This window comes from Ailuropoda melanoleuca, unplaced genomic scaffold, assembly GCF_002007445.2.
Source record: "Ailuropoda melanoleuca isolate Jingjing unplaced genomic scaffold, ASM200744v2 unplaced-scaffold2835, whole genome shotgun sequence".
Lineage (NCBI taxonomy): Eukaryota > Metazoa > Chordata > Mammalia > Carnivora > Ursidae > Ailuropoda > Ailuropoda melanoleuca.
Window position 1 is genome coordinate 10,037 of NW_023198670.1, and position 12,713 is coordinate 22,749.

The following is a 12,713-nucleotide window of genomic DNA, read 5'->3' on the forward strand; positions in this document are numbered from 1 at the left end:
TCCTGTTAATCTGTCTCATATCAATTTGATTCTTAGTACAGCCTGACAGACCTAGAAGGGGACAGGAAACTCTTGCTCCCTGATAGTCCACATTGACTTTCTGTACGGTCTTTAAATACTATGCCACACTGGTGACAGCCATATTTGTATCTCTAGTCCACACCCTTTCCTTGAACTCCAGGCTCCTCTCTCTAATGGTCTACTCATCCACTCTGATATCCTATAGGCACCTGAAGTTCCTATGTTCAAACCTGAGCTCCCAACTCTTTTCCCTCCCCCAACTCCATGTGTAACCTTCCTCACCTCAGGAATGGCAACCTTATACTTAGATTTCCTTAGGTCGAAACCCTGGGATCATCCTTGAATCCTCCCTTCTTATGTCTGTATTAGCACTCCTTTCAAAATCTATCCAGGATACAACCACTTTTCACCACCTCCTCCATCCACACCCTGGCCCAAGCTGCCATCTTCTCTCACTTGGATTATTTTAATAGCTAAGTGGTCTCCTGCCTCCACCATTGCCAACTTTTGTCTACTTAACTCAGCTGTCAGAAAGTTCTTTTTAAAGATGTAGCTCCAATCCTGTCACTTGTTTGCTCAAAATACCTGTATGGTTTCCCATCTCACTGAAAATAAAACAGAAAACTTCTAAGAGGGCCTACAAGGGTCCTATCTGACATGGCCTCCAGCCCTCACTCTGATCTCAGCCACCAGGGTCTCCCTCCCTTACTCTGCTCCAGTGTCACTGCCTCCTTGCTGATGCAGGGACCCCAAGGAGAGGTGTGGGTGGCATGTGTGTGAGCCACCCATTCCCCTCCTTGGGGCCTTTGAACTTACATTCCTGCTGCCCGTAACTCTCTGCCCAACCTATGGCCCCATTTCCTCATGGCTTACTCGCTCCACACTGCAGGTCTGTGCCTTCTCTGAACACTAACAAAACCCTCAGTTCCTCTCATCATCACTCTATTTACCTGCCTTGGCTTACTCTCCTTAGCACTTTTCATTAATATATTTATCATCAGTATATCTGTATCCCACACTGGAACATAGACTTGAGAAGAAGTATTTTGTTCACTACTTTATTTTCAGTGTCTAGAACAATGTGCAGTATATAGTAAGCACTTCATAAATATTTGCTTAAAGAGTAATGAATCACCACAACCCCTTAGAAGTGTGTACTGTTGGCCCCATTGTACAGGTAAGGAAATGAATCTCAGGCCGAGATTCTGAAATTAAAAAGGTGTATGACGAAGGTTGTGGATACTGGTGATTTTTGGAATACAATTCTGTAGCACAGTCCACTATAGATCTGTGTATTTAATAAAACTTAGATAAATTATCCCTGACTGTAGAGCTGAAAAGGAAATGTCACTCAATTCAGATTACACATCTGTTGTATATTTATTTGCAAAAAAGGAACATAGTTTCTGGGGTTAGCTCGAATGAATCCAGTCAAATTTTCTTTTTAGAAATGTTGCTTTTTAGGGGTGCCTGGGTAGCGCAGTCGTTAAGCGTCTGTCTTCAGCTCAGGGCATGATCCCGGCATTCCGGGATCGAGTCCCACATTGGGCTCCTCTGCTGGGAGCCTGCTTCTTCCTCTCCCACTCCCCTGCTATGTTCCCTTTCTCGCTGGCTGGCTGTCACATAAATAAATAAAAATCTTTAAAAAAAAAAAAAAAAAGACAACATCACAGGAGGATCCCAGGCTTGGAAAAAAGAAAAAAAAGAAATGTTGTTTTTTAAAAGGTAACCAAGTAAAACAAATTGTTTCTATAGCAGTAATTTCCACCTTTGATTGTGTATGGTTATGAAAATTTCCATAATCATATAGGTAAATTATGGCTGTGTGAATTCGTGTTAATCTGGGTATTTTTTCCCCCTTTGTAGACTTCACCATTAGAGCTCTTTTCCAAATGTTTTAAATGACTCTTCTAAATCAAAGGTGCTTCTGTGGGGTTGAAAGCTTACATGCAAAGTCTGCCACTTTAGAAGCTGAGTAACCTTGGATAAGTTATCTATTCAGTGCTTGGGGTGCCTGACTGGCTTAGTGGTTAGAACCTGCAACTCTTGATCTCAGGGTCCTGAGTTCAAGTCCCATTTTGGACATGGAGCCTACTTTAAAAAAAAAGAAGGAGCGGGGAGAGGGGGAGAGGAGGAGGAGAGGGAGAGGAAGAGGGGGAGGGGAGGGCAGNGGGCAGGGGGAGGGGGGAGGCGGGAGGAGAAGTTATTTAGCTTGCTTTCTAAACAGTACCAAGAGTCTTAAAAGCCACATTAGGGTTAATCATGAGAATTAAATGAAATGTATGTCACAATCCCTACCACACAGGAGATACCCAATAAAGGTTGGTTTCCCTTTTCTAGCAATCAAAAACCCACACTGCAAAACTAAAACAAATGTTGCGTCATAACATTAATGCACACCAAGTTTCTGAGCATTCCTTCTCAACCTCAAAGTAGAACCCTGTTGAACCTAAACGAAAATGAATGAATCAAATGGAAAAAAAGTTGCAAGATAAGCATATATTGCGAGCTGCGTTTCAAAAAAGAGCCTCTGCTCAGCCTAAAGTCTGGAACCTAGGCCCGCTGACTCTCCCGCAGCTACAGGGGTTTCCCTAGGGAAGGAAGCGCCGCGCACCCTTCCGGGGCTTTCACCCCTCTTACAGTGCGGCTGCGCAGCGGAGGCAGGTGTCCCTTGGCTGCCACCGTAGGTCGCGAGGCCCAGGAGAGCGTTTCTATTGGTTGGGCATGTTTGGCGCCAAAGAGCGAAGCCGAGGCGGAGGCGAGCGTCCGCAGCTGCGGGACTGGAAACCATAGGACCCCCAGAGCGGTGTGCGTGACCCCGGCGACCGTTTGGCGTGAGAGCCAGCCGTTGGCGAGGGCTCGCGGCGCGTAGGATATGTTCTGCGAAAAGGCCATGGAGCTGGTTCGCGAGCTGCATCGCGCGCCAGAAGGGGAGCTGCCAGCCTTCAGTGTGAGGGGGAACGGGGGAATCAGGGCTGGTCTTGCTGAAGGGGCGGGGCCTGGAAGCGCGGGGGGCGGGGGTCTCCTCGGAGCGTGGGCTTTCTCAGGTGTCAGCTCCAAAGTCGGGAACATAAATTTTGGAACACGGAAAAACAAAACCTAGCAGGAAAAAGAGCATTCATGTTTATATCACCCATCGATTTGGTGATTTCCTGAGTATATTTCTTTCAGTGTTTTCCAGTATAGCGTTATTGCTGGTTCTTTTGTTTGACCAAGCATTTCTTGGTTGCCTGTTACCCATCTAGCATTTGTTGAACACTCAGGCAGAAGCTAGGCCTGTAGAGCCAGACTGGGAATCCGACTCGGTTGTGTGACCTTGGGGCAGTTACTCAGACTTTCTGTGCTGTCCGTTTCTTCTGCAAAAACGGGAAAGAGTATAATAATAGTACTCAACTCTTCCTGTAGCGAGGGCCCTAGGAATGGTATATATATATATATATATATATATATGTCAGCTTCTCTGGACAATGCCTGACATACAAGTAGCAGCGACGTCAGTCTTTGCTATTAATTTTCTTTCTACCACTGCCGCTGCTATTGAAGTGGGAGACCAGCGAGGTTCTTGTCTCACCTAGTCGAGGTTCTTGTCTCACCTAGTCGAAGACTGAATCTCTCAGACAAAGGAGAGTAAACCTATAGAGGTTCAGTAAGTGATGAAACAGAAGAAGCTCTCGGGAGGGGGAGGGGTCCTGACAGGTTTACCCTTGAGGGCTTTTAGGGTTGGTCTTTTATAGAAAGCTAACCAGGGAACTTAAATCTTTTTTACTTCTCTATTGATAGCACCCTTGAGTAAAGACTAGTGATAACATCTTCAGTGGCTTGCTTCCTTTTCAGCGTCCTGTAATTCTTTGTTGGTCATAGGTAGCTGTCATAATAAGACTCCAGCTCTGACACCTGGGACAGGATGGTCTGGTTTGTTCCCTTAGCTCTGGTTTCCTTATATCTCTGAATTTTTGAGATTTGTATGAGCTTGATCCCGTAGCCCCCTACCTCTCTCTCCCTACCTAGCCCTGCCTGTCCCTTACTCACTACTACTTATTACCATTATTCTTATTTTTCTCTTACTACCTCAAAAGGGTGCTAAGCGCGTGGCCTATGTTATCCGTTGTTAAAGAACACTTTGAGATTTAAACCATTTCTTCCAGCCATGTATACAGAGACTTGGGGAGATTAAGTATCTTGGCCACAGCCAGTAGGAAGTGAAACTAGGATTTAAACCATGGCAGTCTGGTTTCAAACTTGCACTTTAAATTCTATACTTGACTACTTTCCCTAACATACGGCAGCCATTGCGTGGATACCAGGGCATGTTCTGCTGGTAGAGGGGCACAAAAAGTGAGTATTAGAATGCAGTGCGAGGACACTAGAGAGGTATACACAGGAGCATAAGGAGAAATGCTGGTAGGAGCTGGGGTAGAGGAGGGGGCATTAGGGCCACTCCTGGAAGGATGAGGTCCCCACTCTGAGAAGGAAGATAGGCATTGCAGCTGAAGGATACAGCCGTGCAGAGACTCATGGTCACATAGGAAGGGGGGACTGACGTGTGTGCAGAGGCTACAAAGGTGGGTTCTAGGCCTAGGAGAGTTGCGTATTAATGTATAAGGCATTTGGAAGCTGGTAAAGGATTTTAGGGAAGTGACAGGGCAGTTTTTTACGTTTGAGGGTGGTGATGGCAGCACTACATGGAATAGATTGGAGATAAGAAAGAACAGTGGCGGGGTGCTTATGATTGCTCTTTGACAGACCTACTGTGAGAGCTGTGTATGGTCCAAACTGTGTCTGGTTGCTGGGCCCAGAAATCAGTGTCTGGGTTTCAGAGATGAGGCAAACAGGACTTGTAACTGTTAGAACAGGGGTGGAGATGGGATGGGTAATGAATGAAGGAGGAATCAGAGGATCTTGAGGGGATTCTCTCTCAGATACAGCATCAGAGATCAGGAGGAAGAGTGTTTGGGGAAAGGCGAGTTTTGTTTTGAACATTAGAGAGTGCCTGGTTGAACAGTTAGGTCATTTTGCAAATGAGACTGAGCCGAAAGAAATTATAGATCAAGTTCAGGGACTTGTCTGAACTTACAGCATATCGGAGCAAAGCCTCACCTTGAACACAGATTTCCTAGATTTCCTGTGTTATTCTTTCAGGACAGTTACTTCATTTAAAAAGTTAGGAGACAGTGGTGGGAAGTGCAGCAGAAATGCCAGAATGCCAAGGCATGCAGGCTCTAAAATATGACTCCACACTGCACGCAGACAACCAGGCACTTTGGAGGTTATGTAACATATGAGGAGACAAGCCCAAAAAGACACAGACTTGTCCAACAGGAGCTGGCCACCCCAGCCTTACGGCGGGCTCTTCAGACCTTCAGTCCATGCAGCTCTCTGTTTCACTCAAATTTTAATTTACCACTTTTGGGGGGTTCAGAGGCAAACTTAAAAGTTATAGTATCACTCCTTTTTCTAGGTTTTAGTTTGGCAGAGCACCTTTTACAGCTTTTTGCTGCACATGCACCTTCCACTAACAAACCCATCTGCTCAGGTGACTCAGCGGCCTTGAAGACTCGGCCTGAGGAGGTTGGCCAGTCTTTGACACAGCCAAGCAGAGACAGGCCAATCTATCTGATTGATGTGAGGGCTGAAAGGCCCATGATCCACAGGACCTTTCAAGAATCATTGTTCCCAGGAAGATGATAGTCACTGGGTCTAGAGCAGGGACTCTGCCTTGTTCATTCCATGATCTCAAGGTTAGGTGCTGTATTCAGCAAATTGAAATAATTGTCCACTTTCTATATGTAGAACTGCTAATAGTTTAAGTGAGGTTTTAGAAAAATTATCTTGGGCTCCCAGCCTGAGGTGGGAACACAAAACAGTGCAATTTTTACTACAGATAAATCTAAATCTGAAAGCATGTGTGTATTTTCATTTTTTTATTTTTTTAAAAGATTTTATTCATTTGATAGAGAACACGAGCAGAGGGTAGGGGCAGAGGGAGAGGGAGAGAGAGAAACAGACTACCACTGAATTGGGAGCGCAACATGGGGCTTGATCCCAGGACCCTAATATCATGACCTGAGCCAAAGGCAGACACTTAACCAACTGAGCCACCCAGGGGCCCCAGCATATGTGTGTTTTTTTTATTTTTAGGATTTTATTCATTTGAGAAAGAAAACAAGTAGGGAGGAGGGGCAGAGGGTGAGGGAGAAGCAGACTCCCCACTGAGCAGGGAGCCCAGTGTGGGACTCAATCCTGGGACTCCGGGATTGACCTGAGCTGAAGGCAGACGCTTCACCGACTGAGCCACCCAGGTGCCCCACATGTGTGTATTTTTATAAAATTATTTCACACATGTCTTTTGTATACCTGCAGATCTGTGAATCATACAGGAGTTTCAGCTATTCCTTAAAATAGTATTTGCTGATAAAAGGAGTATTTAACTGAATTCTAATAAATCAGACTTTTCCATGATCTCTGTTTAACTACTTGATGAAAGGGAAGATAGAAGTCATGCTTACGTTTTTCATTAGGAATTACGTATTTTCTTATGTTTGAAGAGGGTTAAGTTCTTGATTTTGTAGTTATACCAATAGTGCCAAAATGTTTTTGCTACATGTATTTTGGCCCTAAAAATAGTTGGGTTACTTATCTTTGGATTGCTGACAGACCTACTCTGTAATATTTATGAATTTCAGAATTTTAATATTTTTATCCTTCGAAAGGAAAAATTTTTAAAAATTTGCCCCAAGGTGGATAGTAGAGAAACGCCTTTGGTCCTTCTGTTGTTGCAAACAAAAAGTGTTCATTTTTTGTAGTGATTTTTTTTTAAGATTTTATTTATTTATTTGAGAGAGAGAGAGCATACACACAAGCAGGGGGAGGGGCAGAAGGAGAGGGAGAAACAAACACCCCGCTGAGCAAGAAGCCTGATGCGGCACTTGATCCAAGGACCCTGGGATCATGACCTGAGCAGAAGGCAGTACTACTACCCTTGTAGTAATTTTTTAAGATCTGTTTTTGTTAAAGTTATTTACATACTTTTGTGATGCCTTATTGCTTCTAAAGGAGTGGTGTTTTTTTTGTGGTTAATTTTATTGAGATATAATTTATATACAACAAAATACAAATTTAGCTGACTTTTTTTAGTTTTTTACGAATTTATACATCCTTATAACTAGTGCCACAGTCTAGAATTCTGTCACCCCAAGGGCTCCCTTTTCCCCTTTTGTAGCTACTTACTATCTGTAGCCGTAGGCAATCACTGATGTACTCTCCTTGACTACAGATTATGTTTGTCTTTTTTTGCGGGGGAGGTGTCTGGATTCAGTGTGCCAGCAGTTGCATACTTTTTCTGTAAAGGGCCAGTAGGGATCATACAGTATGTACTCCTTTGTATCTGACTTCTTTTGCTTAGTACAGTGTATTTGAGAATATCCTTAATCAGTATGTTGATTGCATACGTTGTCAGTAATTCGTTCCTTTTTATTGCTTTTTTCCTCTGTTTTTTTATTGTGGTAAAATATAACATAAAAGCTGCCATTTTAGCCAATTTTAAGTGTACACTTCAGTGCCCTCAATTACATTCACATCATTGTGCAGCCATCACTCCTCTGTCCAAAACTTTTTCATCTACTGAAACAGAAACTCTGTAACCATTAAGCAATAGCTCCCCATTTCCCTCTTCCCCCAGCCCCTGGTAACATCTAATCTACTTTCTGTCTTCATGAATTTGCCTATTTTAGATATTTCAGGTAAGTGGAATCACACGATATTTATCCTTTTGTATCTGGCTTATTTCACTTAGAATAATGTTTCCAAAGTTCATCCATGTTGATGCATGCAGTACTACATTCCTTTTTATGCCCAAATAATATTCCATTGAATGGATATGCCATATTTGGTTTATTAGTTCATCAGTTGATGGATGTTTGGGTGTTTTTACCTTGGGGCTGCCATAAATAATGCTGCTCTGAACATTTATATACAGTTTTTGAATGAACATATGTTTTCAAGTCTTTTGAGTATATACCTAAGAGTGGAATTGCTGGATAATATGGTAATTCTATGTTAAACTTTTTGAGGAACCATCAGACTGTCTTTCATAGGGCTGCACCATTTTATATTCCTACTTACAATGTATGAGGGTTCCACTTTCTCCTCATCCTCACCAACACTTGTTATAGGCATTCCCATAGGTACTGCTTTTTGATAAGATATATAAATCAAAGATAAACATAGAGTAGATCAAACATTGCTACAGGCTTGGTGGAATTAATGGATGTGTATCCATATCATTTTGTCTGTTCTAGGAGGATGGACTCAGGCAAGTTTTGGAGGAGATGAAAGCTTTATATGAACAAAACCAGTCTGATGTGTAAGTTTTGATGAGATTGATTTTTTTTAAGATTTTTTATTTATTTGAGAGAGAGCACGAGCAGGGGGAAAGAGCAAAGGGAGAGGGAGAAGTAGGCTCCCCGCGGAGCAGGGAATCTGACATGGGGCTCAATCCCAGGACCTCAAGATCATGACCTGAACCAAAAGCAGACACCCAGCCAACTGAGCCACCCAGGCACCCCTAATGAGATTGATATTTTAAAGCAACTTAAGAAATATGATACTGAAATCAGATAACGTTCCATCAGTTTTTAGATATGATTTTTTTTTTTTTAATTCTCTGTGAGCCTAATCGTACTGTAGCTATACAGGACTGAGGGGATTTGTGTTGATCACCCTAAATCCATGGGGATTCAAGTAGTGCATGGTACGTAGCAGGTGCTCAATAAATATTTATTTGAATGATACGACTTGCAAGATATTAGAGTGAATCTAAAAGAGATGAGACAGGAGCAAATAAAAATCCTAACAAAGTGAAACCTATCGTTTCCCCTGCTCATTTTCACTAATAGCTACCTTAGTGCATTAAAGGGATAACAGTAGATGTGTAAACTTAACAGGAGCAGCAGTGATTTCCAGCAGCTTGAGTGGAGCTCACCGAGAATCCGTGCTACAGAAGGCCACAATCCGGTGTGTACGAGGGCTCTAGGTTTAGAGAACATTGAGAGTTGAGCTTGGTGGTGGCACAGTGGAGAATGGCTGTTTGCCAAACTTCATAGGTTCTCTTGATTTGGTGAAGAGTAAGACACAGAGGAGTATCAACTCCAGGATCAGAAGTGAGATACTCAGCTCTCAACCTAGAGAGACGTCCATCTGTGACCTGATGTTTCATTTTTGGCTTTGTTAGGTACAGTGTTTTTATCAGTTACTTGGGCATAGAAATCAGTAACATGCTGGTAAGATCTGTGGAGCACATGAATAATGGGAGCATTTTCCAACTGCGATGTTTAAGGAGAGATACAGCAAAATCTTCACCGATGGAGTGAGGAACGGAACCATAGCAGGTTTACAGTATGCGTAAGGCAGATAGAAAGTCCTGAACTCAAGTTCCCAAGCAGTTTGTTCATTCATTAATTCATGTAACAAATATGTACTAAATGATTATGTGCTAATAAGTGGCTCTGGTATTTCAGCTGTAAACAACACAGTAAAGATGTCTGCCCCCATAGCCCTCACAATCTAATGCAGAAGACAGATAATAAATACAGATACACCAAATTGGAATACATGCCATGAAGGAAAACAACAGAGTTCTGCGAGAGAGAATAATTAATTAAAGATAGACTTGGATTGAGGAATCAGGGAAGTTCTCTCCAAGGAAGAAACATTTCAGCTGAGATCTAAAGGAGAAGCCTGTTTCAGTGAGGCAGAGAGCGTCCTAGGTGGAGGGGGCAGCATATGCAAAGGCCCTGAGCTTCGAGGGAGGGTGGGGTGCTTAGGACAGTGATAGTTAAAGAAGGGCAGTATGGCCGGAGCTTAGCAAGCAGGCAAAGGGTGACACCGGGTGAGAATTTCAAGCATGTGAGGCTGATGGTGGCATGGGTTGTGTTTTAAAAGATCACCCTAGTTGCTGCGTGGACAGTAGACAAGGAGATCAAGAGGAGAGGGAGGCATGCTGGCCATCCAGGTGACAGCAGAGGTGACCTGGACTAAGTAGAAAGTGAACAGGTTAAAGACATATTTATTTAGGAGGTGGCCTACCAGGCCTTAGTCCAGGAAGAGAATGATTTTCCTGTTATTTGCTATATTTGTACCATTTGCTAATTTGTGATCCAAAATTCTGTGCCCTACCCTCCTAGTTTCTTTCTTGGTGGGGGGAAGTCACTATTACCAGTTTCTGTTAAAATTTTCTGTCAGAAGAAGTCTATTCCTCTAATTACTCATGTAAAAGTAAATTTTTTTAGGAAGTCCTTATGTACTCAATGAAATACTCTGGTGTTTGCTTGGGCATATTTTATTTGTACTGTTTCTTTATAATCCAGAGCACATTGTAAACAATGTGGAGAACGAATCTGGCTTTCACAGAATAACAGAAGTGTGCAGAGCAGATCCAGAAGACACGATAGGACGGGGACATAGATTTTTACCGCTGTTTTCAGGGCTTGGAGCAGGCACTGCAGGAAGGAATCCTTTTCACATCCATCCAGTTCCTTTTAAAACTCCAAAGTAGATTCTCACTCATTCTGCACATCTGTCTTTGATTTGTATTTTCCCATCATTTTTATTATGGGAAAATACAAATAACATAAAATTTGCCATCTCAACCATTTTAAGTATACAGTTCAGTAGTATTAAATGTGCACATAATGTTACACAGCTATCACCACCATCCATCTTCATAATCCTTTATTGTGTAATACTGAACCTCTGTGCCAATTAATTAATTATACATCTGGTTTTTAAGTGTGATACTTGTCTAATATCTAAGGAGATGTACATTTTGTAGGGCAAAACCAAAATTTTTCCCTCTCTGTGTGAACACTGCACTATAGGACATGTACATAGTTGAAAATCAATAAGTATTTGTGGGATAAGTGAAGCACCATTTTGACTCCATTTTTTCTTAAAGATTATATTTTTATGTGACAGAGAGACAGCCAGCGAGAGAGGGAACACAGCAGGGGAGTGGGAGAGGAAGAAGCAGGCTCCCAGCGGAGGAGCCCGATGTGGGACTCGATCCCGGAACAGAACGCCGGGATCACGCCCTGAGCCGAAGGCAGATGCTCAATGACTGTGCCACCCAGGCACCACTTGACTCCACTTTAACTCACTTTATTGCAAGAATTTGGAAAAACCATCAAGAGAGTAGTACCATTTTAAATAAAAACATGACATAGGACCATAATCTTGTGAGCCATGATGTTAGGTTTATCTGTTACGATAAAAGAATTCAAAAAAGTGAGTAAACACAATGTGTGTCTTTTGAAAATAATGGAGATTAATCAGTGTGCAAAAATGCAAAATACCACATGGTTAAATGAAATGCTGATAGCATGCTCTTAGGTAGATTAGTTTACTTTTGGCTTTTGGCTTTTTCATATTTTAACATACCAGTAAAATCTCTGATGTGGAGGCAGGTACTGTTTGGTTAGATTAACTGCTAGTTATAAATAGATAAAAACAAACATGGAAGTCAGTTGTTAGTTGGCTTTGAAAATTTTCTGTATGCTGAAATGTGTATATTTGTTCTTTTCTTCTTTAAATGTTCTTACCAGAAATGAAGTGAAGTCAGGTGGACGAAGTGACTTGATACCAACCATCAAGTTTCGACACTGTTCTTTGTTACGAAATCGACGCTGTGCTGTAGCGTACCTGTAAGCTTCTCAGTTTTTGCTTGAGGTGGCAGGGAACAATGGAGGGCTTTCCATGTGGTTTCCTAATTAACCATTTCAAATGGATAACAGAAATTCTTAGATTTGTTTTTCCTGTATAAGCATTCTAAATACTTCTCTTTTTTCCATTAAATTTTTTTATCGTGAAAAATTGCAATATTCATAAAACTAGGGAGAATAATATTATGAACTCCCACGAAGCCATCATAGAGGTTTAATAGTTTTCAATATTTTCCCATATTTGCTTCATCTTGTTTTATTCGCCTGTGTTAAACTATTCTAGAACCTGATGGGCTTTTACCACTGAATATTCTAAGAAATGAGGACCTTTTGGGCCTTTTCTCCCATGACCACGGCACCATTCTCAAACCTAGAGAAACAAAGAACCCTTCACTGCACCCATCCAGGCCATACTTGTGTTTCCCTGTCATGCCCGAAGTGCCTTCTTATAGTTATGTGGTCTCATACCTTCTTTCTGTCCTAGGTATGACCGATTGCTTCGGATCAGAGCACTCAGGTGGGAGTATGGTAGCGTCCTGCCCAATGCCTTACGATTTCACATGTCTGCTGAAGAAGTAAGCTAGTACTGTTGTTCACGTTTCTAAATCTGGAAAATGCTGCTTCTGGCATTGTTCTATAATAGTATTTATGGTATTTCTGTCTTTAATGTCTGTTTTTCAGCAGTTTGGGGGCTGTATTTATTTAGTATATACTATGATGAGAATGGTAGGAGTAATTTTAATTGCTGTGTGGAAACCTCTCTGATTAACAAAATAAAGAGTCCCATTACATTACTTATTAGTGATCCTTCAGTAGGATTAAAAAATTGGCATTATTATTTAGGGATTTTCCATAGAGTGTGTGTGTGTCTGTGTCTGTGTGTGTGTGTGTGTGTCTGTNCTGTGTCTGTGTGTGTGTGTGTGTGTCTGTGTACTTTCCTAGTCAACATGAATATCTGTAACAAAACTCTTCATTTGT

General features: G+C 42.1%; 1 protein-coding gene across 1 annotated transcript in view; it reads left to right on the forward strand.

The window, feature by feature from the left end:
- Nucleotides 1-2,707: 2,707 nt before the first annotated feature.
- The window catches only part of GINS1 (GINS complex subunit 1), a 17,715-nt gene continuing 7,709 nt past the window's right edge, over nucleotides 2,708-12,713 (forward strand). The window contains exons 1-4 of the mRNA XM_034650608.1: nucleotides 2,708-2,971; nucleotides 8,319-8,383; nucleotides 11,619-11,717; nucleotides 12,220-12,310. Of these exons, the coding sequence (XP_034506499.1) occupies nucleotides 2,897-2,971; nucleotides 8,319-8,383; nucleotides 11,619-11,717; nucleotides 12,220-12,310 (330 nt within the window). The 5' untranslated portion in view covers nucleotides 2,708-2,896. The remainder of the gene's footprint in view (nucleotides 2,972-8,318; nucleotides 8,384-11,618; nucleotides 11,718-12,219; nucleotides 12,311-12,713) is intronic.